The 27,253-nt window shown below is 40.0% G+C and overlaps 1 protein-coding gene across 1 annotated transcript; it reads left to right on the forward strand.

Annotated features, from left to right (window-relative positions):
• Positions 1-2,079: 2,079 nt before the first annotated feature.
• On the forward strand, positions 2,080-3,973 carry LOC134221559 (tigger transposable element-derived protein 2-like). Its single transcript, XM_062700752.1, has 3 exons — positions 2,080-2,209; positions 2,371-2,627; positions 2,678-3,973. Exons 2-3 carry the CDS (start codon positions 2,376-2,378, stop codon positions 3,971-3,973), a joined length of 1,548 nt encoding a protein of 515 aa, XP_062556736.1. The 5' UTR covers positions 2,080-2,209; positions 2,371-2,375.
• The last annotated feature ends 23,280 nt before the right edge of the window (positions 3,974-27,253 follow it).

The raw sequence follows: 27,253 nt of genomic DNA on the forward strand, positions 1-27,253 counted from the left end.
AACAAAATTCCCGGAATAATTACTGCAGGAATTTCGAAAGAAATTCCGTCTGGCTTTACTGAAGGAATTTTCGAAGTATTTCCTGGAGAAAGTTTCTAAGGAATTTCCGAAGAAATTTTCAAAGGCCTTCCCAGAGAATTTTCAAAAGGAATTCCTGGACGAATGTCAAAAGGAATTCCTGGCGTAATTTTCTTAATTATTCCTGGAGGAGTTCTCAAAAGAATTTCTGAAGGATTTCCTAAAACATATCCCGAAGAAATTTCTAAATCAATTTTCGAACAAATTTCTTTCAAAGGAATTTTCAAAGGTATTCCTAAAACATTTTCTGTAGATATTCCTTAAGGAATATCCGAAGGATTTTCTTTATGTATTTCCGAAGAAATTTTCAAAGGAATTCATAAAGAACTTTCCAAAAAAAAGGTCTAAAAGAATTTCTGCAGAAATTCCTAAAAGATTTCTCAAAGGATTTTTCTGAGAAATTTTCGAAATTTTCTTGGAATTCCTTCTTTGCATTTCTAAAGGAATTTCTGGATATATATTTCTCCGATTTTTTTCGGATGAATTTCTGAGGAAATTCATAGCTGAAATTATGAAAGAGTTCTTGGAGGAATGTACAAATAAATGCTTGGACAAATTTAAGAAATTTCGGAAATGCCTTAAGGAGTTTCTTTGGAAATTCTGGAGGTGCTATTGGAAAAATATCCGAGGGAATGGAATTTACGATGCTATCCGAATAATTTTGAAAGAGTTCTAGCAGTATCTCTGTAATGTTTTGGAAAATATTTCCTAAAGAATTATTTTGTGTTTCAATTGTTTCGATTTCTCGCCGAAAATCAATCGATTAGCAACCGAAACATAAAATCGCGGCGATCGAACCATTGTCATCATCAAAGAATTATTTTAGATATTTACGGAAGAAATGTCAAAAGCTAATTCCTAAGGAATTCTTGAGAACATCCGAGGAATTGTGGTCAGTAGTAAAACCCGGTTTTTAGTCTGAAATCGCTTGGTAGAAAACCCTCCAAATTGTCACAATTACAGGCTATCCATTATTACACAGGAATTGGAAATTTGTGGAAAAATATTCCAAAAAAATCGTAAGTGACCTTTTGAGTCACAGACGATAAAATGCGATATGCGATTTTGTAATACTTGAAACTGTCTCAACGCCTGAATTTTTTTTTAAATTGATTTGTCGCTTGACTGATTAACGCCTCCAATCATAGTTCTTACTACTGACGCCAAATTTAAATTGAACCAATTACGCCAAAAATGCTGGTGCCCTACCGTTACCAGAACTCTGATGCCGCCGGTGATCCTACATTTATGAATTCCATAATCTTTGAGTTGGTATAAAGAAAAGTTACTGATATTTTCATTGTCGGAATGTGTGCTGAATGTATTTGGTGTTGTTCGAAATAATAACTTGGATGCTGTTCCGAAAACGTAGATCAATTGAGACAACTGTAAGTACTAATTCAAATTAGGCCATCCTTTAGTTATTTTACAAATCGAACAAACACATGATGGTAAACAAACCATTCTTTAAACATGCTACATTGTACTCAATCACGGAACCGAAAAGAAATTTCAGCCAATTTGCAGTAATGCCAATAATTGACCAACAACCGCAGCAATTTAGAGAAAACCAAAATCAACTCACTTTTGATGGTGAAGTATATACCGTGCGGGACCGAAATCCGTCCAGCATCGAAATCCGTACACTTAGAGGAGTTTTAGTACACAGGATTTTGTTTTTACACGATTTTTTTTTGCTCGTATTTTTGATCGTGTGACTTCAATTTACCACCAAACTCTTCACAACATGTTTCAAAAAATCCAGAATAAATCGAAGAAAAATCACATGATAATTAATATGCGTTAAACATGTAGGACGAGTGGAAAATTGAGAAAATGTAAATCGTGTAAAAACAAAATCCAGTGTATATTAATACATATTTTTAAGATAATAATCAGCAACTAACATGTAACATCGTATATTGTATAGTATAGATGCTGCCCATGCATAGTAACTGTTAGTAGGCTATGTTTAATCAATTTTATAAAATCAAAACGTATGTGGTTGTCACTCGTGCTCGTCTTTCCGCGTGTTCTTAACGATTTGCTAAGAAAAGTGATTTTCATTTTCGTCAGTTTTACCAAGTATTAAAAGATTTCTGGCGTAATTAAATTAAAATTTCATCGAATGGTAAGTATTCGGTGAGCATTGAAACAATTTTGCCCCTAAAATATGAACTAAATCCGTTTTACGACGATTTTTTGAACTGTACGGATTTCGATTCATATTATAGCTTTGATTTTTAATCTGGACATTAAAAATAAATTATTCCTTTCTGCAATATATTGTAGTAAATATGGATGGTAAAAAGAAGCGATATAGCGCCGATGAGTTGAAGAAAGCCGCTGAAGAAGTTCGCAAGGGCCGATCGTTTCGGGACGCAGCGAGAGCTTTCGGAATCCCGAAAAGTACAATAAGGGATGTGGTAACAAATCGTTACTCTCGCAATAGAGGAGCGCCTGCCGTTTTCACGACTTCGGAGGAAACCGAAATCGTGAAATGGATTCTAGCGAGGGCCGCAGCGGGATTACCAGTCGGAGAAAAACAGGTTCGTTCCATTTAATTTGACTAGAACCGACACTTATTTAGGTATATTAGGTTATTTCGTATGTTACCAGTTTTGCCAAATTTTACAAAAAGGAGTCCGGCTTCAAAGATGGAACGCCAACGCGTGGTTGGTTAAGACGTTTTCTTGCACGCCACCCAGAACTGTCGAAAAGAACAGCCAATAATCTTGCTAAGAAGAGGGTTATCACGGAGGCCAACATCAGACAATGGTTTGATGACATACTTAAGTACCTCGAAACGAACGGCTATGTGGATGTATTGTCCGATCCAACCAGGATTTTCAATATGGATGAGACAGCGTTTTTTCTGGTCCCACGTAGACAAAAGGTCATCGCTTCGAAGGATTCTAAGACGGTTCAGGCCTTAACATCGAATAACGATAAGGAGAACTACACAGTTTTAATTTCGGCATCTGCAGCAGGCGTTCTCGCTCCTCCATTGGTGCTGTTCCCCTACAAAAGCAGAATTCCAGGCAAAATTGCGTGTAGCGTTCCAAAAGGTTGGTCTGTTGGTCGATCAGATTCGGGATGGATGAATTCAAATACATTTTTTGAGTTCATTGCAAATGTTTTTTATCCCTGGACCGTTGAGTCTAACATAAAGTTTCCGATTATTCTTTTTGTTGACGGACACTCATCTCATGCTACTTATGAAACAGTAGAGTTTTGCAAGTCAAAACAAATAGTTCTGGTTTCCCTTTTCCCGAATGCAACACACGTGATGCAGCCTCTCGATGTAGCATTTTTTGCTCCAATGAAAACAGCATGGCAGGCCGAACTGAAAAAGTGGAGATTTGATCATGATGGTGCAATGATTACCCGGTGTGAATTTGCACCTCTTCTAGAAATAACATTACAGAACATGGCTAGCAAAGAATCATCTCTTATCAATGGCTTCCGTAAATGTGGATTGTATCCTTTTGACGCCGATGCCATCGATTATTTATCATTTCCCAACCCCGCCGCAAAACCATCGTCAACTCTTGAAAGCTACCTTCCATTACCACCGCTACAAGAAGAAGAACAGATGCCCTTTGGAATGCCTGCAGCACCACAACAAGAAATCAATTCAACAATGCTGCATTTTCTGAATACAAAATTGTTACCCTGCCAGCTAGCTACATTCCGTGAACATCGGAATAAGTTTATTTGGCCCGGACCTGTTGAAGACACTAACTTATTCTATCTCTGGCGGAACACAGTGGACGAGGTGGAGGGGCCACCGGAGTATATGATAATTGATTCTCCATTCGTAACCATTGATGAAGATCTTCAAGCCTTTGATGATACTCAAGTTACATTGAGGAATTCGAGTGGTAAGATGTGAAATTTTTTAATTTACTGAATTAATCTATTTTGGCACTTCACAGATTCACCGTTTACAGATTCGTCGTATGTAAATGTTGAGGATGTTTTTAATACACAGAGTCTTAGTGACGTACAAGAACCAAGTGTTTCTCATGAAGTCGTTGAGACAGGTATGAAATATATAATTGTCTAATTTTTATTTCGACTAATCTTTCACCATATATATTGATTATATTTGCATATATTCAAAGATTTTGTCGAAAATGAGGATCCGAAGGGTGACAAAATGGATGGTCAAGAAACAAGTGTTCTCAAAGATATGACTAACTCGGTTGCGAAGACAGTCAAGAGACGGTTTCCAGCGGTAGCAACGATTGAGGAGTGGCCAGCTATTTACGCAAGAGGACAGCAAGAAAAGCAAGAAAAAAACGGAGAATGGAGGAACGCGAAAAGAAAAAACTAATACGCTTGGAAGAACAGCAACGAAAATTGGTAGTCAAGCAGCAAAAACAAGCATTAGGGAAAAAAGGAGAATAAGAAGTCGATGCTTAAAAAGAAGAAGTGATTTTTTCATGATTTAATGGCATACATTATAATGAATACTTTGAATTTGCAATTTTTTTTTATTTGATTTTGTAGGAATGAAACGTCTTTTTGATCTTTAATAGAGGAAAATTTCTGTTTTCCATCTCGCAGAACAAAGATTCATCTCACCGCGAAACAAAGAAATATAGCACCATTTTCGTCGTTTCATTTTACTAACATGCTCACTACGGAAAAAAAAATCGCAAAAATGAAAAACAAGACAAATTCCTTTTCATTGCTTGGTTTTTCTTGAGATAAACATATGAGCTATCAGATGAAGTCCAGTCCTATCTTCATGGGAATGTTATGTATTTATGGGCAGTATATGTATATACGTAGTAATGAAACTCCTTTACAAGGGTAGAATCAACTTAAAATAGTGCTATTATAATTATCTGCTGATAAACTATATAATCCAGATAAGTGGACGGATTTTGATTCACAAGTGTACGGTATTTGAATCATACCCATAATAGTGTACGGATTTTGATTCAAGACGAGTCATATTTTATTCAATTTTTCAGCAGTTTCATATCAATTTGGACACTAGTAATGCACATCCTACATAAAAAAGACTTCAAATTTGCCGGAGAAGATGTTATTTGGAGCTTCTCTTAACTACCAATATATTAAATATGAGTTTATTAGAAGTATGTGCTTAGATGTACGGATTTCGGTGCCTCACGGTAATAACGATGGTCGCCCAACCAAGTTGTAGTTTGGGAATCATTCAATAGAAAGCCCCTGTTTGCCGCTGCTAGAGGTTGAACCTGTCTCTGTGATCCATTGTCTCTGGCGACGACGTCAACGACGGCTTAACCGAAAACACGCGCACCTATTCCCAACCGGTCAGCAGTGGGAGCATGTCTCACTCAAATCACGAACCACGTCGACGCGTCGTCGTCGTCGTCGACATGGCTCGTCCGAACCGACGACGGAACCTGCTGCAATGTAGCCACCACCAGGAAGGCCCACCAAAAATCGAATCAAATCAAGCAAAGGGTCCATAAAATCCAAACAGCAGCACCGTTGAGCTGTCAACGGCATGTCAGCGGCGCTATCGGTGGCCATCAATCAAAACTAATGATCGAAGCGCAATCAGCTCGGCGTTGATCATGTTCGACGAGCGCACCGGAGCGTTGAGGTGAAAGAAGGGACGGTGAAGGTGCAATTTTTCGGGATGTGAAAATTAGCAGGCAAATTTCGGCGGAAACGGAGGGTGGTTACTTGTCAGTAGTGGCGTAATTGGCAGTTGTTTGTTGGCTGATTGCGAAGTTTTATATTAGGGTATTTATTCTCATATGTCGGTCTTCCGAGATTGATTCGGCTACGGTACTTTCTAAACACACCTCTTTTCCGATCACAGGAATAGTGGTCCCATTGTCTTGAAATGGAATACAATCGTATGCCTTGCATATGTATATCGTTTCACAATATGATCTACAACGTTTAATTGGTCGAGGTGAAGTGGTGAGGTGAAAATATGCTGTATTTACAGTTATAATAGTTCCAAGTAAAATTTAAATTCTAAAAAAAAGAAATCTCTCAGAAACCCATCTTGAATTTGCAATATTCAGCCCGCATCCGAAAAATGATCATAGCGTTTGGTAGAACCCTCACAGATTTTATTTATTTATTTATTACCAGACTAAGGCCAAAGAGGTCTGTGCAGTACACAAAAGACTTCTCCATTCAGCTCGGTCCATGGCTGCACATCGCCAACACCGCAGTCCGCGGAGTGTCCGCAAATCGTCCTCCACCGGATCGATCCACCTTGCCCGCTGTGCACCTCGCCTTCTTGTTCCCGTCGGATCGTTGTCGAGAACTATTTTCAGTGGATTACTGTCCGACATTCTGGCTAAGTGCCCGGCCCGGCCCTCGAGTTCGTTGAGAACTACCGGTCTAATAAGCGTTTTGTAGACGATCATGTTTGTCGACTGGACAAGCGAGCGTGGGCTGACTCTCTGGCCGACGAAGGAGAGAAAGCAGCAGCAACCGGGGAAATTCGCTTCCTCTATGATATCTCACGACGCTTTAGTGGGGCGAAGATGAATGCAACTATGCCTGTGAAAGACGCGAATGATCAGTAACTGATTAGCTGAAAAGCTGAATCGAGCACTTCGAACAACTTTTTTTAAGTGCCAGCCAGGCCACCACCACCTCGACATGATCTGCCTAGGATCCGACGTATAACACGCGTCAATACCGAAGCTCCATCACTGATATGCAGAGTAAGCTGAACGACCTATTGGATCAACGTCAACAAAACCAAATCGTTGGATGTAAACACGGTGAGTCCTTCCAGTTTCACAGTAGCTGTTGAAAGCTTCCAATATCTTGGTGGCCAAATGGCGTCAGACGGCGGTAACAAGATCGACATAGGTGCACGGATCAAGAAAGTAAGGGCTGCTTTTGCGAGTTTAAGAAATATCTGAAAAACAGGCAGATAAGTGAGCGCACCAAAATACGAATTTTCAACTCCACCGTGAAATCTGTGCTGTTACACGCTAGCGAAACATGGTGTGTATCGGTGGAGAACACTCAACGGTGCAGATGATCACCAACAGATGCCTGCGGTATATAATTTGGGTCTGGTGGCCTCATAATTGGATCTCAAACAACGAGCTCCATCGTCGTTGTCACCAGAGGCCAATAACAACAGAAACGGGAATGGAAGTGGGGCTAGGTCGGCCACATTTAACGTACGGAACCCAACGGGACAGCGCAGCAGAGACAGACCTAGAGGGTCATGGCGGCGAAGCGTCAATAAAGAAATAAAAGAAGTCCAGCGAAACATAACCTGGCAACAGGTTAAGATCCATAACGTGACAGTGGGCTCTGTTAAACCTCTATAAAAAACTGCATGTATCCGCAAGTATACTTGGGAGCCTATAGGCTCCGCCAAAGCAACCGTGTGCCGCTTAAAGCGCACAAGCCCAAGTCCTGGGGTCTCATTGCGCATCTCCTTTCGATAGCTCTTTCGTATGAAAGTTTGCATTGTTTGCTCGTTTCGAGTCGAGGAGCACAATGCCACCCCTGGTGTTAGGTGGGACGCTAAACAGACCTGACACGACGTCCCTCCTACGGGACAGGAGGTTTGCGCAGGCCCAATAAGCCGCCTTTGAAAACAGCCATTACGAACGACATTGAAGATAATACGACTCGATACAATCGGCAACGAATAAAGGACCTCGATTGGAAGGTTGCGACAGGATGATCTATGTACTATGAATTACATCCCCGCAACTTCGACGTCGTAGCGCTGCAGGAAATTTGCTGGACAGGAATGAAAGTGTGGAAAAGCGGGCATCGAGCGGCTACCTTCTACCAAAGCTGTGGCACCACCAACGAGCTGGGAACCGGCTTCATAGTGCTGGGTAAGATGCGCCAACGCTCAGATAGGAAGGGAGGAAATGTATAGACCGGTCATCAGACCGAATAGTTTGCATACCGTATCGAACGACAACGGCCAACGATGCATACACTTTGCAGCCTTCCGCGGAATGGTAGTTCGAAACACTTTCTTCCCCCGCAAGAATATATACAAGGCCACATGGAAATCACGGAGCAACTGTACCGCTCTAATAACGCACGAAAGTTCTATGAGAAGTTAAACCCCTCACGTAAGGGCCACGTGCTACAGTCCGACATGTGTAAGGACATAAACGGAAACCTTCTTACGAACGAGCGTGAGGTGATCCAAAGGTGGTGGTAGCACTACGAAGAGCACCTTAATCGCAATGTGGCAGACAACGGTGGCGGTATGGTAATGAACCTAGGAGCACGTACGCAGTACATACGACTTCCGGCTCAGAATCTCCAGGAAAGCCTGGAGGAGATCGGCCGGCTGAAAAACAACAAAGCCCCTAGAGTTGATCAACTACCAGGAGAGCTGTTTAAACACGGTGGTGAGGCACTGGCTAGAGCGCTGCACTAGGTAATTACCAAGGTTTGGGAGGATGAGGTTCGCCGTACGTCAGGTATTGCAGAAATGCCACGAATACGACGTGCCCACACATCATCTATTTATCGAGTTCAAATCCGCATATGATACAATCGATCGGGACCAGCTATGGCAGCTAATGCATGAATACGGGTTTCCGGATAAACTGATAAGGTTGATCAAGGCGACGATGGATCGAGTGATGTGCGTAGTTCGAGTTTCATGGGCATTCTCGGGTCCCTTCGAAACGCGTAGAGGGTTACGACAAGGTGATGGTATTTCGTGTCATCCATCGTTCACACCGCGAAAATCGGAAGACTGCGGTGGACCGGGCACGTAGCCAGAATTTGGATCACCTCACGAACCTTAGTCTGGTAATAAATAAAAGCTCTGATCACTCTACCATTGTAGACGATGGTGGTTCTCATCTGCGAACAGAGACCGAATGCCGCCTTCTGGAGGTTCTGGCATGTCGGAGGTGAACTTTTTCGGGTTGTATCCGCATTTTTTTTTCAGTTTTTGGACAACAACGGCTTCGAGAGATTCTCTTCTATTATCGCCAAAATATTCCTAACTTGAACTATTCTCATACTCGACGACTTTTTTGTGTGCATAGAATCTTCAGGTCAACTTTGAAGGATAAACCATTTTTATTCATGTACGTCCACTTGAACACATTTTGTATTTAAAGCAGATGAATGAAATATTTGAAATGAGAATTCGAAATAAAAAGGAGCTTTCAGGTGAGTGCTTGATTGTCGTACTTTAATGATCCTGACTATAACATTTTTTTCAGTCAAACTATGCTTGAAATGCTGAACAGCACCTAAGAATGAAATAAAATGTTTCAAATGTTGTTCGGGAATTGAATTAAAAAGGACTGAAGGTCTTAAAAAAACCTTTGACAATAATAGGATTAACCTGCCAAAGCAGTCACTGCTAATGCCCGAATATCTGCGAACATTAGAAGCTCTCCAGTTTCACCACAGACGCTCAATTTTTAATTCGACTTCACAACGCTTACCGATGCTTGAACCTACTGAACAAACGAACGATAGATACAAACTGGTTCTTTGTCTCGCCTCTCTTCAACACGTGTTGGAATGCACCGTATGATTCTGTAGCATTTTCAGTTATAACTTAAATTCTTAAACTTCAAAAGTGAAATAAATAGTGAGATGATGCTTGTAAAAAAATGAAATTGAAACCCCAAAATCCGTTATCATCAAATTTAAAAAATAAGACAATTATTACAAAATATTTTAGTATGTTCATTTCCCGGGAAATTCGGGAAACTGATACATAAATCCCGGGAATCGGGAATCCCGGGAAATATGATTTCCCGGGATTGGAAGCCCTACTTCGTGTGAACTGATGATATTCTACACCAGATTTCGTGAGTTGACGAAGTGACGACCTATTTCGGCGACCTTCTCTGCAGGATTTATCAAGTGATCCTTAGAGCCATTATTGTCTACTGGGATCAAAGATGAAATGGGCCGAGGCTTGGATTTTAGTATTTTGGTCATTTTGAAGAACGGCGTTTTGAAGGAAGTCAGGCCATTAGGCCGAAGGCCGTTAGGCAGAAGGCCATTTGGCCGAAGGTCATTAGGCCGAATGGACATTTGGCCGAATGGCCATTAGGCCGAATTAGCAAAAAGAAGCAAGAAGTGAAAAATGAGAAGCTCTTTCTTCACCTCACCCCTTCTTCCTTGTCCCTTCTTGAATCTTCCTTCTTCTTTCTTCCTTCTCCTTCCTTTCTTCTTCCTTCTTCCTTTTTCCGTCTTCCTTCTTCTTTTTTCCTTCTTTCTTCTTCCTTCTTTCTTTTTTCTTCTTCTTTCTACCTTCTTTCTTCCTCCTTCTTTTTTATTCTTTTTTCTTCCTTCTTCCTCCTTTCTTCCTCCTTCTTTTCTATTCTTTCTTCTTCCTTCCGTTTTCTTCCTTCTTCTTTCTTCCTTCTTTCTTCCTTCTTTCTTCTTTCTTCTTCTTTCTTCCCTCTTTCTTCTTCTTTCTTCCCTCTTCCTTCTTCTTTCTCCCTTCCGTTTTCTTCCTTCTTCCTTCCTTCTTTCTTCCTTCTTTCTTCTTCTTCCTTCCATCGTCTTTCTTCCTTCTTTCTTCTTCTTTCTTCCTTCTTTCTTCTTCCCTCTTCCTTTTTCCTTCTTCCTTCTTCCTTCTTTCTTCTTCCTTCTTCCTTCTTCCTTCTTTCTTCTTTCTTCTCTCTTCTTCCTTCTTTCTTTTTCCTTCTTCCTTCTTCATTCTTACTTCTTTCTTCTTCCTTCTTCCTTCTTCCTTCTTCCTTCTTCCTTCTTCCTTCTTCCTTCTTCCTTCTTCCTTTTTCCTTCTTCCTTCTTCCTTTTTCCTTCTTTCTTCTTCTTTTTTCCTTCTTTCTTCTTCCTTCTTTCTTATTTTTTCTGCCTTCTTTCTTCCTCCTTCTTTTTTATTCTTTTTTCTTCCTTCTTCCTCATTTCTTCCTCCTTCTTCTTACCGTTTCCTCCCTTTTTCTTTCTTCTTTCTTCCTTCTTTCTTCCTTCTTCCTTCTTTCTTCTTCCTCCTTCCATCATCCTTCTCCCTTCATTCTCCTTCTTTCTTCCCTTTTCCTTCTTCTTTCTTCCTTCCGTTTTCTTCCTTCTTCCTTCTTACTTATTTCTTCTTCCTCCTTCCATCGTCCTTCTCCCCTCTTTCTTCTTCTTTCTTCCTTCTTCCTTCTTCCTTCTTTCTTCATCCTTCTTCCTTCTTCCTTCTTTCTTCTGTCTTCTTCCTTCTTACTTCTTTCATTTTCCTTCTTCATCATTAATTCTTCCTTCTTCCCTCTTCCTTCTTCCTTCTTTCTTCTTTCTTCTTTCTTCTTTCTTCTCTCTTCTTCCTTCTTTCTTTTTCCATCTTCCTTCTTCATTCTTCCTTCTTCCTTCTTCTTTCTTCCTTTTTCCTTCTTCCTTCTTCCTTCTTCCTTCTTGCTTCTTCCTTCATCCGTATTCCTTCTTCCGTATTCCTTCTTCTTTCTTCCTTCTTCCTTCTTCCTTTCTACTTCTTTCTCATTGCGCACTACTCGCTTCTCACTCCCCATTTCTCATTCGGCCTAATGGCCATTCGGCCTAATGACCGTTCGGCCTAATGACCATTCGGCCTAATGGCCTTCGGCTTAATGACCTTCGGCCTACCGGCCTTCGGCCTAATGACCCAGCATCGTTTTGAAGAACGTTATTTTTGAGGTCCACCATTCTGCAGCGTGCCTTAAGCTCAGGTAGTCCAGTACGCCAAAACTACCTGCGAGTGACATTCCGCAATCGAATAAAATCTTTGGTGAGTGTATCAATTGTTAGGGTGTTGCTTACCTGCCTAGCCGTCGGTACATGTTGATCACGGGTTATCGAGATCGCCTCCTCGATGGAACGCCGCGCCTCGTAGTCGATGTAAGCGTCCACGCATCTTTGGAACCGGCCCCAGTCGACTCGATGATAACTTCGCCAGGACAGCTGATGCCGATTAACCGAGGAGCCCACTTCCGCCACCACCGGATAGTGATCCGAGCTTAGCTCCTGGTAGACGACCGGCTACGAGATGTGGTCGTTTATGTTGGTGATGTACAAGTCGATTTTCAAATGGACGCCGGACCGACTCAGCCGAGTGGGGGAATCCGGGCTCAGCATCGTGTAGTGGCCTTCCTCCATATCGTTGCTCCAGGTGGTGCCGTTGTGATTGCCTGATGTTTGGCATTCACGTCGCCGGCAATGATGTACTGGCTTTGTCTCCGCGTTAGCTTGACGATGTCCCTCCGAAGGGCGGCCGATGAACCATCGCCGGCTTTAGCTTGAGTTGGGCAGTACGCCGCGATGAGCGTGATTGTGCCGATGGAAGTAGTCACTTCGACACCGATGGATTCGATGATGCTCAGCTGGAAGCTTGGCAGCAGGCGACAGTTGATGTTATATCTAAGTGAGATGGCCACTTCACGTCCCCTAGACCAGTTGACCAGTCCTACCCTAGCAGCCATTTTCAATAATGAACATGCCAAGAATGAAGACCTGGTCGAAACGGGTTTTGCAGCCACGCAGCCGAGGCGAGCTGCGTAAAGATCGGCATCAGTTGCTCCGGAGAGTAGAGCGGAGCAGATTCTTCCGGTGGGACGGCTTCGTTCTCTGACTGTCGACGGAACCCGGAGGGAACGGGGGACATTCGCTGGTGGATTGTGCCGATGGTGCTGGAGCTTGAACCGAAGCAGCTGCCGCTGCCAGTCGCTGGTGCTGTTGTAACGGTGGGAGGATTGGAATCGCACGACGGGGAGCTCGCTTACGAAAACCTTAAACTTTTCTTTGATAAGTAGGTATCCCTTTTCTTCTATTATTTCCATTATTATTTATTTTTTACTCTTCTCGTAAAAGTAGAGAAAAATAATGTGTGATTCAAAAACCTTAATTTTAGTCATAACTATACATATTTGCTTTGTTAACATTGTTAGTAAGATATTAATTTGTTGTTTTTTTTCTAAATTAAGAATTATGTATTAGGATTAATAATCAAATCCAGATAGGCTTTTGTTGGATTTTTTCCTTGATTTCTTTACCGATCCCAACTTGGTCCAGTAGTGGCTCCAAACCACCGACAGTCTAATTGCAGGATGGGATCTTTTTATTCGAACAGGTCAGATATAGATTTCGAACAACCCACTTCAAGTTGGATTCTAGATCTAATAGTGCGTAAGCGCATAAAAATTTCGTTTGTTTCGGATTAGCGTAAGTTGATTAAATCTTCCAGAAATTCGGTAACATTTGATTTTTACTGCTTTATTAGTATTCGAACATATATTTCAGAAGCTTACAGAAATAATAATTAAAGTATATATTTAGTTGAATATGTTTCATCACCAGCGCCGTAGCGTGTGGTTGGCCGGGTTGGCCCCCGCCAAGGGCGCCTGGCCTTAGGGGGGGCGCCAAAATCCATAATTCAGCTATAGGAAATGATTAAAAATTATTCAAAAATTCACTGGTTCAAAGTGATACAAATTTAACCTTTTATTACGATTCTCTCGGGGACTACATAATATAATCAATCATTTGACGTATTTCCGGAAGGCCCTGTTCCGTCAATAACTGATACAAGTTGTTACCGAATGGTATCACTTTGTGTATGGTGTTGGAATGCAGGGAAATAATTTGTCAAGTTAGTGTCTAATCGTAATTTTAAAACAGGCAAAGTGGGTGGCAAATGAATACGGTTATCAAAATTATGTGCTCCAGAGTCTTCGATGAAGAAAGGAATAAAGTGATCAGTCGAGGTACGAGATACTAAGAACCTACAGCCAACTCGCATCTTTGAAGTTTATTCCATTCCTCGTGAAACTCGGAATTTGATGATAAGTGGTAAATCAGCCCAAAAAGTCAGTCCGATAGTTTGACGTTCGGGAAGTGGGAATCCAGCTACGTGCGTGTGTGGTGATTGCGCCTTTTCGACGCCTCTCACCAACTGTAGGTGTTATTAACACGAAAACGCCATCTTGCAAATCGGCGTCCTGTTGCTGGTAGTTTTCCGCGTGCCTAAGTGCACCTCCGGAGCGAGGAATTACGCATGGCTGGCCAACGTTTGGTTATTGGTTTCCGGGGTTGACAACTGTTGGCCCTAGTTCCGTTGACCAAAGCTATCCGGTCGGCAGATGACTTCCAGTGAGCGGTGCGTAGTGAAGAAGCCGATCGTCCCCGAGCTTGGCAAGACCTGCCAAGTGAGAATCACCGAGGTTGCTAACATTCTGCCCAGAGGTGCCGGAACTCGTATTTCTGAAGGTACTGTCTCGCCCGGACCGACGGGCGGTACCACGCCATTTTGTCATACGGAGTCCTGATAACGACAGCTATTGTTCATCCCAGCTTTTCTCACGTATCGTGCCAACTAACGTCGTGTTATCGGCTTCCGTCAACGGATGAAAATTCCGGAATTTACCTCGGCCATAAGATCGTCGAGAAGCAACACCTCGTGGACGCCGCCGGGTCATTCGACGACCACCAAGCTACACGTCGCGCCAGTACCTAACGCCATCTGCGATGGTTCTATCACAAACGCCCGAATGACACTCGCCCGAATTCCATTCGCCCGAATGACAAACGCCCGAATTCCATTCGCCCGAATAGACCAAACGCCCGAAAAGACCATTCGCCCGAATGGACCACTCGCCCGAAAAGACCATTCGCCCGAATGGATCATTCGCCCGAATAGACTATATGCCCGAATAAACTCTTCACCTTACTTGATGAAAAGATTTTTTTGTGACTAATAAAAAGAAATAGTATATTTGATTTCCTACTTATCTCATATTTTGTTGTACACGTCTCTCACATGTATTTAAATATTCGTTTCGTTTATGTGTGAAATAATTAGAAAAATAACGATGTTATGTACTTTCTTTTTCATAATATTCCAATTGATTTCTTTATATATGTATGCATAAAATCCTTTAATGTAGCTTCACTCCTCGGGAATTCGGCTCGCAATTTTTTTCCCAGGGCACAGGGACCAAAATCCGGCAGAAAACTTTCCCGAGGTGTAAAGCACCATTTAACATTGATTATAAATAAAATCTACTCATCACTGTCTTGCAATCCATTCACATAGAAAAAAATCAGTCTCAATCGCTCAGCATTGTTGAGAGAATCAGATATTAAAATATGTTTATTTATTCTGGTCACCTATACCGGTCCACAAGCATCCTGAAATGAATCAAAATATAATAATCAGAGCTGTAGCGAAAAATAACGTTGCAAGGGTATTTATTCAAACCAATCGTCAAAAATAAGGGAGCAACTAGGAATTCGCCCTTCTTTTCTTCATACATTGTTCTTTATAAATGTATTGAAGACATGATTTCTTCCCTAAGTATTAAGGTTAGGGTGGCTCAAAATACACTTTTTCAAATTTTTTGATGGGCCGCCCTCTTATTCGGTTCTATTTGAAGCCTTGATACTCTGGACAAAATTTCAGCCAAATCGGTCAACGTTTGGGCGGTGCTAAACTCGATGGAAGTTTATATGGAAAAATCTATGCAGAGACATCCAAAAACAGTGATTTGCAGTTGGACGGCACAATTTACGATCAAGAACCATGATACTCATTCAGTTCTTGTAGAATTAAATACAGAATGTTATGCTGAAAACCGCGAGTAGATTAGAGTTTATTACGCAAAGATATTAGCATTTTACTGGAGTGTTGTAGGGGTGAATTTATTTCTTTTCAAAGGTAAAAGAAACGAAATTTTCTCAAACCCCACTTCAGTGAAATACTAATAACTTAGCCGGGCAAACTCTAATCTTCTCGCGATTTTCTGCATAACATTCTGTATTAAATACTCCAAGACCTGAATGAGTACCATAGTTCTTCATAGTTTACAATTCACGGAACTGTAAGCGAAGGTCAACTCCGTCGATTCGTTTCCTTGGTATTAATGCTAAAACACGGGAACGTATGATACAGCCTTTTGTTCATTAATGGAACGAAATTTATCAATATACGTTAGATCCAGAGTATATACTATTGGATTTTAAGATGGCTGGGATCAACCAAAGTTTTGTTTTTGAACACATCAGTGATTGGGATTATAATCGGCATACGGGAAGGATTACAAAATACAGACTTCAACTTGCCTATAAAAAGTTTGTTACCTTAGCACTTTTTTCATGTTAAGATAACAAAGGCATTCAAGGAGGTTCGAAAATCTTGCCCGAAGAAACGTAATTGTTTTTCTATGTAAACAAGTATTATGTGAATGGGGTGTACCCGTTAGGCATAATGGACGTTATACATAAATGACCTAAAAAACAGCCTATGACATAAAGAAGGCAGAATTATGCCAGACGACCATTATGCCTAACGTACATTATCCCTAACGTCCGTAATGCGTAACGTCCATCATGGCTAACGTACTTATGTCTAACGTAGTGGACTCATGTGAATGGTCGCCAATCAACGCACAAAAAGACCACAAGAGACCCACTTTTCTCCCCTTCACTATGGCCGGTCTATGAAAATACCCTAAACAGTATTCCTCGAACTTCCAATAACATTATCGGGAGGCACAATAAGTGGAATACGCTTTTGAAACGAGGAAGTCTTACGTTTTACAACGTTCCAAAACAGTTCCAACTACAAGATAGAAATGCGACCACTGATACCCTACGACCACTGCAGGCTAAGAAGATATCTAAAAAAGCAGAAATAATGAAAAACTAGACAAACTGGAACGCTCATATATTCCAGGTTATTGGCATATTTTTTCTTTTAATATGATTAGATAAAATAACATGTTGGTATAGAATCTGGAGGTATATATGACCTATTCGGGCGAATGGTCCATTCGGGCGAGTGGTCCATTCGGGCGAATGGTCTTTTCGGGCGTTTGGTCTTTTCGGGCGAATGGAATTCGGGCGACTGTTACATTCGGGCGAATGGAATTCGGGCGAGTGTCATTCGGGCGAGTGTCATTCGGGCGTTTGTGATAGTATCATCTGCGATAGTGCCACTGCTAACTGACCAAGCCATTGCCACTGTATCTCATTGCCGCCCATACCGCTGGGCGCTGAATAAGCCAAAAAGGTAAAGTATTAAGAATAAAGTCATTAGGACCTGGGAGAAAGGAGGCATTTTGCGCTCACCCCTGAAGCTGCCGTTGGACAGACCAGCAGCTTGGCGTCTAGGCTAGTCCCTATTAAGTATCAGTTTGGAAGTTTAGGAGGTTCGGTATATTAGAGATGAAGACACTTCTTTACTCTAGGCAGTCTGATCTAAAACTGATTCGCTCGTTCAGATCGACCCAAATGTATATTCCTCAGTTTCGTAGATACATTGAATACCACAGTATATACTATAAAGGTGGGTATACATCAGATCTTCCCCTTTGGAAAGCAGAGAACTTCATTCAAGTTAAATTTCATTCATTTCATTTTTCTTACTTAGGATCTATACTTAATATTATGCTCGAAAGCATGAAACTCAAAATAATAGAAAACATCAAACATCTTATAATTCGAAGGTGACATTAATCACCATAATAGTTCACTTATTTAAACATTACTTGTCCTTGTCCAATGGCCTTGGGTACCAAAATTCTTCCTGTCTAGTCGATTTGCGTAGACGTTTGGAACGTCTCAAATTCAAATCGCTCCGGTCGCTTGCAACTTGCTTTCGCTTTCTGTTCCGTCTGACTGGCAACGGCGAAGCTCCTGAGTCCACCACCATTTCTTCAAACTCCTGGCCATCGCGTTCCCCGACCCATTCGATCCGTTTTCGATTCCGGCCTTTGCCTCGTTATCGTTTGCATTTGTCGTCGTGTAGAAATTGTTACGTTGGGTCTGTCGTTCGTCTCAGAGTCTTTCGCAATCCTCAGTTGGCTCCTGTGAGCCATAGTGACCGCGCTTCCAAGCTGTACCTGGAAGGTGTTCAGAGAAAATTTTCTTATAAAAACTGCCTTTAGCCATCTAACTTGATGGTGCGGGTTATGGTTTTTATACCATAACTCATCTCCGGCCATCAGTTTGTCAAAAGGATCAACTTTGGAATTTGCCAAAGTATCGTCCCTTAAATTTGATTCGTCATTGTCGGGTAATAAAGAGAGCTGATTTTTATAATTACTTTTAGGTGTAATAGATCAATTAAGGTCTTTGGTTTGTACGAGAATATCTTTGCTGATGGAAATTTTCCATCATCTGTCAAGTTGTAGTTCCTATAATTGATAAGAAAAAGATTGATTTGGTCCTCTAAATTTAATTCTGAAATTTCCAGTTCTAATAAGAATTTCTTCAAAACTTCCTTAACTGTTTTTACGGACCTTTCCGCCTGTCCGTTGCTTGACGGATTATAAGGAGGGCTTTTAAACACTTTAATGCCTTGTCTTTCCAAAAAGTCTACAAATGAATAGGAATTGAATGGAGGGCCTCCGTCAGATACTAACACGTCGGGCAATCCAAATCGTGCAAAAAAACCAATTAGCTTCCTCAATACTTTCTCATAATCTGTACCGTTACGCATCCATTCCACATCAATCCATTTTGAATAACTATCAACAATTAGTAAAAATGTATGTCTTTGAAAATAAAAGAAGTCAATATGAATCCTACTGAAAGGCCTTGTGGTGGGTATCCATTTAGATTCAATTTTCTGCTTCGGCACTATTCTCATGCTATTGCATATGTCACATTTAGCTACAAAGTTTTCTACATCCAAGTTAATTCCAAACCAAAATACAGAAAAACGAGCCAGTCTTTTCATTTTACGATGCCCGAATGATTTGCGTGCAAAAGTTTAAGCACAGCTTTTTGCAATGTATATGGAATGACAACTCGGTTCCTATATAATAAACAGCCATCAATAAATTCTAAATCATGTTGATTTGCATATACATCTGCTAATTTCTTATCAACTTTCTCTGGCCAACCTTGTAATGTGTATGAAATAATATTTTGTAAAACTCATCCGCTCCCGTTGCCTTGCCCCCCACATTCAAATCTACCGAAAAATCCTTCGAAAAATTGATACTCCCAATCTGTTCTACATCTAATCTTTCAGGAATCCTTTTGTTCTAAAGGAAAACGCGAACAGAAATCCGCGTTACCCATTTTATCCGAAGGTCGATATTGAATTTCAAAATCATATATTGATAATTCCAATATGTAACGTTGAAGCCTTGTGACATAAATAGAGTGCTTGCCCATTTTTCCAAAAATACCAACTAGTGGCTTATGATCCGTAAAACATCAAACTTTTTACCGTATAAGTATTTATGAAATTTCTTGATAGTGCAAACGAGTGCCAATGCTTCCAAATGAAGGATAGGGTATTTTTTTGTGCGTCATTCAACGAAAACGAAGTAAACGAAATTGGTTTCTCTACACCGGCTATAGTATGAGCTATCACTCCCCCCAGTCCATATCCAGAAGCATCTGTAACAACAGCTATGGGTTTTTTTGGATCATAATACTCTAAAAGTTTGGCTTCCAACAATGATTTCTTACTAACTTTAAAAGCTTTATCACATGTTTCATCCCAATTAAATTTAACATTATTTTTTAAAAGATTATATAGTTTTGTGGATAAATGAGGAATGAACTTATTATAGAAATTTATTAAACCAAGGAATGATTTTAGTTCAGTTACGTTAGTAGGCACTTTTGCACTCTTCACAGTCAATATTTTATCCGGACTCGGCATTAGCCCTCTCTCGCTCAGTATGTGTCCCAAATAAGGTAATTCCGAAACGAAAAAACTACATTTCTCCAGATTCACCTTAATGTTGAATTTTTCTAGCCTTTGCAGAACCATATGTAATTTTTTTTTACAATCTTCCAGGTCCACACCTGCGATGAGAACATCGTCTAAATAACACGAAACAAGCTCAATTCCATCTAACACTTAATCCATTACCTGTTGAAAAATGGATGCACTCGCGGATGCGCCTTGTGGTAAACGATTATATATATATAGACCCTTAATGGTATTAATCACCATAAATTTCTTCGATCTATCAGTCAATGCCAACTGTGTGTACGCCCCCTCTAAATCCAATGCACAAAATACCCGGCATCCCGCCAATTTAGCAAAAATGTCTTGGGGTACTGGTAGAGGATACATATTTGGGACAATCATTTTATTTATCGATGCCTTACAATCAATTACAAGACGAATATCTGCATTTTTTTTTATAACTATTACCACTGGTGAAGCCCATTCACTAGTTTTAATAGGGGTGATAACTTTCTGCTCTTCCAATTTAGTCAAATATTCTAAAACTTTTTCCCTCAATCTATATGGGACATCGTATGCTTTTTTGAAAATAGGAGAACCCTCCTTCATGACCAAATGCGCCTCAAAATTTTTAATAGGTGTCGAAAAATCTTTCGCAAAAACATTTGTAAATTTCCTCTTAACTTGTGCCACTAAGTCACCGCCTTGAAGATCAATCATGCAATTGATATTACTTGAACCATTAAAATATTGTTTCCAATTTGGAAAGAAAATATTTAACCAAGTTCTTCCCAACAATGGCACAAAAGCATAGTTGCCTTTCAACACCAATAACTGTAATTTGGCCAATTTATCCCTTAGTTTGACAATGACCTCTACTTCTCCTTCAACACTTAGATTTGAACCATTCACAACAATTAATTTTTATCACTAGTCTTCAAAGGTATTCTGAAATTTGCATAATATAGATCTTCACTCATTACAGTAACGGATGACCCACTATCAATCTCCATTTTAAATAATTTCCGTCAATTTCAACCTGTACAAAACAGGCGTCAGTAAGTTTGTTAACACAAGACATCATCATACACTGTAATTCACCTGAATTGTCATTATCGTCGTCATCCGTCCTCATACACTGCATCCGTTCGCAAAGATCCTGATTAGATTGCTGGTAATCGTCTTCGTCAACTGTCCCCGTAAAATTAACTGCATCACGCTTCATATTCTTCAGCCTAAAACATTTTCGTTTAATGTGACCTCTCACACCGCAGAAATCACACACTAGATCTGCATGAGGCCGACTAATGTTCCTCTTCCACTCCATAGGCTTCACACTATTGTTACTCCTGAAATGCCTTTGTTCATTTCTGCCCAAAAAACCTCTTCCTGTTTGTGCTCCACGAAAAGATCTATTAAAACCCAACCTACTTTTCACGGGTCCTCTATTTGAACCAGATTGTCCAGAATTATTATAGCGATAAACTGCCGCCAGCTTTTCTAGAGCGGAGCCGTTAGGAGATCTTATCGGAGCAATTTGAGCGAAATTTACACCATCTTGTAGCCTTCGTGCATTAGTCCCAGTCATTTCCCACGGTGTACAATTTTTTCAGCTGACGCTAAAGTTCAATTTTCTTCATTGAATAAACGTTATTGACGCAGTTTGTCCCTTACCCCCGCTACTATTCTGTCTCCAATAGCAGAATTTTTGAGGTCAGCAAAATTACAAAATTCAGCCTGCAATGTCAGATAGAATAAAATCTTCAATCGATTCATCAGGCTGCTGAAAACGGTTATTAAATTTATATCGTTGAATTAAATCTGTTTCTGTTTTATCAAATCTCGACTTCAATCTATTCACTAATTCTTCAAAAGACGCATTGTTTAATTCACCATTGGGAAACAAAAGTTTTAGTTCGGAGAATACGGTTGGGCCACTCATTGTAATAAGATGTGCTTTTTTCATATCTTCTGCCACATTGTTTACCACAAAAAAATATCCTAGGCGTTCAATCCAATCAGCGAAGGAATTACCTTTACGAAATGGCTCTATTGTTAAAGAAACATTGGATTGTGCCATATTGATTTCAATCTGATTTCTCTACAACGGTAGGGCCAATAAAGGGAAAAAGTGGAATGAGCTTACCGGAGTTGAAGAAGCTGTCGACCTTCGCCGCAAACAGCAGGACAATCTACCTTCTGGCAGAGATGGTTCAATGGTGTGAGCACTTGGATTGGATTGGAAGTTAAACGTGATGATTTACGGACTACCAACAATACTCCTGAATTTGATTTCAGTACCTAGATGAATTAGAGAAGAAACCGTTAATAATAGAAACTAGCAATTTTCTTTCAACAGCTAAATCAACTTTTTGGTTTAGCTTGATCACTTTGCTCTTTACACTCGCTCTCTATTGAATATACCTATATATCACACTTTTTCCAAAATGGTGTCATGTAAGGTTGTATAAATGAATGTCTGTTAATATCGCATTAGTACTAGTTAGTATTAACGCTTTTTTTTTTTTTAATAATTTATATTGAAAAGTTAACTTTTAAGCTTACACTGCTCAACTTTTTTTTTTATTTGCACTCTGCAGTATTAGCCTTGATCCAATCAATCCGTAATCTTTATAAACTGGTAATGCTTTTAGCGGGAAAGAGTTTTCGAAATGATGGTATGCTGAATATGATAATATGCATCGAGAGATTTCAGTAACGATGGCTCAATCAGATTAGGGAGAGGGGGGAGATCAGTAACCGACTTTCTTTAAAGTAGAAATTTATTGGTTCATCCAAAACAAACAGTGCAGTGCCACCAAACTACCGTCAGACCCACTCCAAAAACTGATATACCTTGCAGGGTTGCCACATTTAAATCTGTATTTTTTCTTCAGGAAATCTTCATATCTGTATCTCAAGTCAAAAAATCTGTATAAAAAATCTGTATCCATCTAAACTCAATCAAAATGGTTTTTGAACAACATTTGTTTTGAAAAATATGTTAATTTGATAATTTGTGAATGAAATCTGTCGCGAGTCCGTCTTTAGCTATTATAGTCACTTTATAGTGGACCAACCACTCAGACACACTAAACCTACTGAGCAGAATGTGAATAAAGGTTATATCTAATTTTCTTTTATTATTGCTTGAGCTTTTTCTGAGACCACTTTATTCAAATATAGTCTGAACATTTTACGGAGCATAATTTGGTTTCAAAATCGTTGATTTGCATAAACTGTTAATAAAAAGTAAAACCTGCCAGAGCCAATATGTTCTGTCTTTTCAAATTAAGATTTTGCTAATATGATAATGGTCTGTAATAAGATCAGTTTGGCGAAGAATTTAATTCTATAAGCCTCAAATCTTTTTGAAAACAGGTATTTACTAATAGCAAATTATTTATATAATGTTTATTATAATTTTCAGTACTGTACTCTTCAAGAAATCTGTAAAATCTGTAATTTTGCTAAAAATCTGTATATCTGTATATACAGATTCTTGGTCACCGCTCTACCCCAAAAATCTGTAAAATACAGAATAATCTGTATATCTGGCAACCCTGATACCTTGATCTGAATAGGGCCCGTTGGTTATTCTGGCCATCAATCAACCCTCTCCGGAATTGTTTTGTTCTTGATACGACTTGGACCAATCGCTTTTCTCACAATCAACCAATTCACTCCAAAGTTGAAGTTCATTGAATGATCAGTAGTTTTTGCAAACCAAGCCACTCCGAAATTGAATTTTTCGTCATCGAAAGGGCTAATGGTCATCCACTTCATATAAGGGTTTTTCTTGATGTGACTTTGTTCGATAGCAATCAAAATCGAATAGCAAGCGAAAATTGCGAGCTATTCTATTCTCCTAATTCAATCCTTTTTATTTTGTCGTGAATTCACACACTTCTGGATCTTTTTTTTTTACTTGCATTAGTTTATTAAATCTTTCTGAAAATCGTTAAACTTCAGCGGATTTCTAAAAATGTTCTGGTCTTTTAATAATCCTTACTTTCTACCTATTGGAACATATGCAGGTTATAGAGGTTTTAGGAATTCATAAAGCAAAAATTCATTAGACCCTCCTCGCAAAAAAAAAATTAAATCTCCCTGCTCAATTCATAGCACGTTTTTTTAACATCTGAGTAAGGGGCGCCTAATAAAGGTTTCGCCAAGGGCGCTGTGAGTCCACGCTACGGCTCTGTATCATCACGGTTCTCAAACTCCCCTTTTCTGTGATGTACAGGAAAGGAAATTTCAGTAATTTAAATGATTCTTCAGTGCATTCTAGACTTTTATTTATAGATTCCATACGAAAATACAGAAAAAAATGAATCCACAAGTTTTTTTTTACATATTTTGCAAATAGTCTAAAATTACATGTCATAAAATCTGAAAAAATGTCAAGGACTGTCAAATGTTCTCTAAATAGAAAATAATGCATATTTTGTTTTCCTGTGTAGAAAAAGAGGGCGCCCAATAGAATTCCGTCAAGCGCGCAGGGAATCCACGCTACGGCTCCGCATGTGGTAGATGGAGCTCCAATGATTTGGCTGATCAGGCTGCAATACAGTTCTAAATAGTCGGTCATTTCCCTATCAATTACAAAGGAATAAAATGGCAGTTATCTTCATCCACTGTATCGAACCTGACCTTCATCGAACCCACTTTTGTCCATCAACAACGCAAGGAGAACTTTCCCAAAGTTAATTTCCACTAGCCTTCAAACTCTGACGGGTATCCTTCCTATGCGCTTGGTGTCTAATGGAAGTGTGCTCCAGAAATTGCACCACATTAACAACAACTTCGTGATGATGGTCAGCTCACGACCGTGATCCGTGGTGTGTGCAATTGCATTGCACCAGATCGGCAGCTGCAGATGGGATGGGAGGATGGTCCTAGCATGACATGCGCATCTCACGATCAATATCTGTGCATGGCAATTACTCGTCGTCGTCGTCGTACAGAACAACGGCCGGTCGGGGCTGTCGGGGAAGGACCGACCAACTAAATGATCGTTTTACCAATGTGTAACATTAAATTACAATCAATTCGAGCTAACCGACCGGCCGACCTACCCAGAAGTGATGCGATGTGAGCCGAGATGAGTATCCAAGCCGGGATTTATTCGGAACGGAACCGGGTATTTGACGTGGGTTGAGATCAGATTGGAATCGAGTCCGGTCTGAAGAGTGTCATGAAAGGAATGGCGGTAGAGTAGTCAAATGAGTAGCTCCGTAAATGCACTGTACAGTTAATAATTATTTCGTTTCGGTTTTAGGCTGATACTGCTGATATCGTACAAGGCACTAGCCGCTGACATAAGGAACATTCAAAAAGCACATTTTCGACTTGTACGAGTTTGTACAATCCCATTGAATTCCACCACTTAATTGTATCTTGACTTAAGTCGAGTCAAGTACGAGACACTGCAGACGGCCTTACTGTTGAGGTCGAAATACGTATCTGTCAAGATACAATTAAGTGGTGGAATTCAATGGGATTGTACAAACTCGTCTTATGACAAGTGAAGACATTCCACTAAAAAGCTCAAAATAATTTTCTAAACACATTTTGAGTTTTCAGTGCAGAGCATTGCGACGCGTTGACTGAAATCAGTAAGAGCTGAAAATGCAATACCTTTCTATATCTGAGCAATCAATTAATGTAATGTTTGAGTAGTTTTGAATTCGACCATGATCAAAAATGCTAACTTCTGACTTGTAGTCTCGAGTATTTGTTCACTATTCTAAAGGTAGGCCCTATCTTTATTTATGACACCATGCTCGCTTATCTGATGATTTGATAATTTTCTCCCATCTCCCAGTGGATGAAGATTGGCCGAGAGCTCCACACTGCCAACCGACCGGGCCCCGGCGGCAACCACTCAGAAGCAGCCAGAACAAAGCCAACGAAAGTCTCATCGATCGCTCCCAGCGTGATCGGGATCGTTCGCTTCGCTGCTCGAGAAGAAGAGCCACCAAAATCTCCACCAACGGCAGCCCCGTCCGTGGCCTATTTCAAATTAAAATTTACGACTCCCCCGGGCTGAGGCCGCATGCGGAGATTTACGTCCTCGCAGCCGGAGATTTATTGGCAAATTGTGCGTAAGGAGCCCTATCGAATCAAGCATCGGATCGAATCGAATCGATCGCCTCCCCATGTGGGGACTCCGTCGAGCTAAATAGTTGTCCGCGGACTTAACGATTTTGGAGACATTTAGAGGTGATTATTCTAAGAGGGCTCAATTGTCCGCCGGGCATCATGGTGCATAAATCAAGCCAAATCAGAGCTTCACGGTTTTTTTTTCGTGTCTAGCACGTGATAATTGATGGCACGTTTTAGCTGCTCTGCGAAGAATAGTCTTTTGATTTTTTTTACGACTGTGGATGTCGTTCCGCGTTGTGGCGTGTGAAACAAACGGGAGCGTACGACCGGATATTAAGGAGATTAGATCATATCTGCACCCGTAGATCTTGAGTATGGGGCTTTATTATTGGAATTAATTGATCCAGCTGTCTGTTGAACAATGTATTTTGAAGATTTATGATATCGATGGATTTATTTTATTTTCGTCATAGGACGAAACCACGATAGTAAAGGGGTTTACCGTAAAATGTTTCTCTTCGGGATTCCTCGGAATTTTAGTAATTCAGTCGGTATAGCTAATAAAGATCTGGAAAATTGCATTCACTTGTAATAAGGCGAGTTTAGTACTTATAGACCTCACAGTTGAGGTAGAAATACGTATCTGTAAAGATTACAAGGTGGCGAACTTAAATGAAAACTAAACTAGTCTCCACTAACGGCGCCAGAGCTCGGGTATTGGTGGGGCACCAGCATTTTCGGCGTAACTGATTCATTTATAATGTTTTGTTAGTACATAGTAAGAACTATAATTGAAGGCAGTCAAGCGATAAATCTATTCAATTTTAATTTCAGGCTGTTTCAAATTGATTAAATTTATATTGCATTTTATCGTCTATAAAATACATTGCAATCGTTTAATTTATTGAAACGGTGTGTAGGAATTTTTTGAAATTTTTTCTCCAAACCTTTCAATTTAAAAATTATGTTAGGTATTCCCTCGGATAAAATAGGAAATTTTATTCCCTCTGAAATTTCTCCAGAACAAGCCAGAACGAATTCCGGGCGGAATTTACAAAGGAACTATTGAAGGCATTTCCGACGTTCTTGAATTTCAATTTAATTCTTAAATTTCACATTTCTTAAATTTCAAGAATTTCTCCGGAGATAAATTCAGAAACTTGTCTGAAAATTCTTCAAGACATTCCTTTGAAAATTCAATGAAAAAATTCAAAGAAAATGTCGAAAATTTCTTCGGAAATTTCTTTACGAATTCTTTGAGGAATTTCTTTACAAATTTTTTAAGAAATTCTTTGAAAAATTCCTTTGATTTTTTTTCCAAAATACGTAAGGAAAATTCTTCGGATATTCCTCAAGAAAACTAATCCCGGATTTTACTCTAGGAATAATTTATACAATTTCTCCATGAACTCATTTTGACATTCGTCTAGGGCAGCGGTTCTCTAC

This window comes from Armigeres subalbatus, chromosome 3 (genome assembly GCF_024139115.2).
Source record: "Armigeres subalbatus isolate Guangzhou_Male chromosome 3, GZ_Asu_2, whole genome shotgun sequence".
NCBI lineage: Eukaryota > Metazoa > Arthropoda > Insecta > Diptera > Culicidae > Armigeres > Armigeres subalbatus.

What these genes read in the sequence shown, in the direction of transcription:
- LOC134221559 (XM_062700752.1), top strand. Translation starts at nt 2,376, where the DNA reads ATGGATGGTAAAAAGAAGCGATATAGCGCCGATGAGTTGAAGAAAGCC. An exon ending in TACCAGTCGGAGAAAAACAG is followed by an intron (nt 2,628 to 2,677) that starts GTTCGTTCCATT and finishes TAGGTATATTAG; the next exon opens with GTTATTTCGTATGTTACCAG.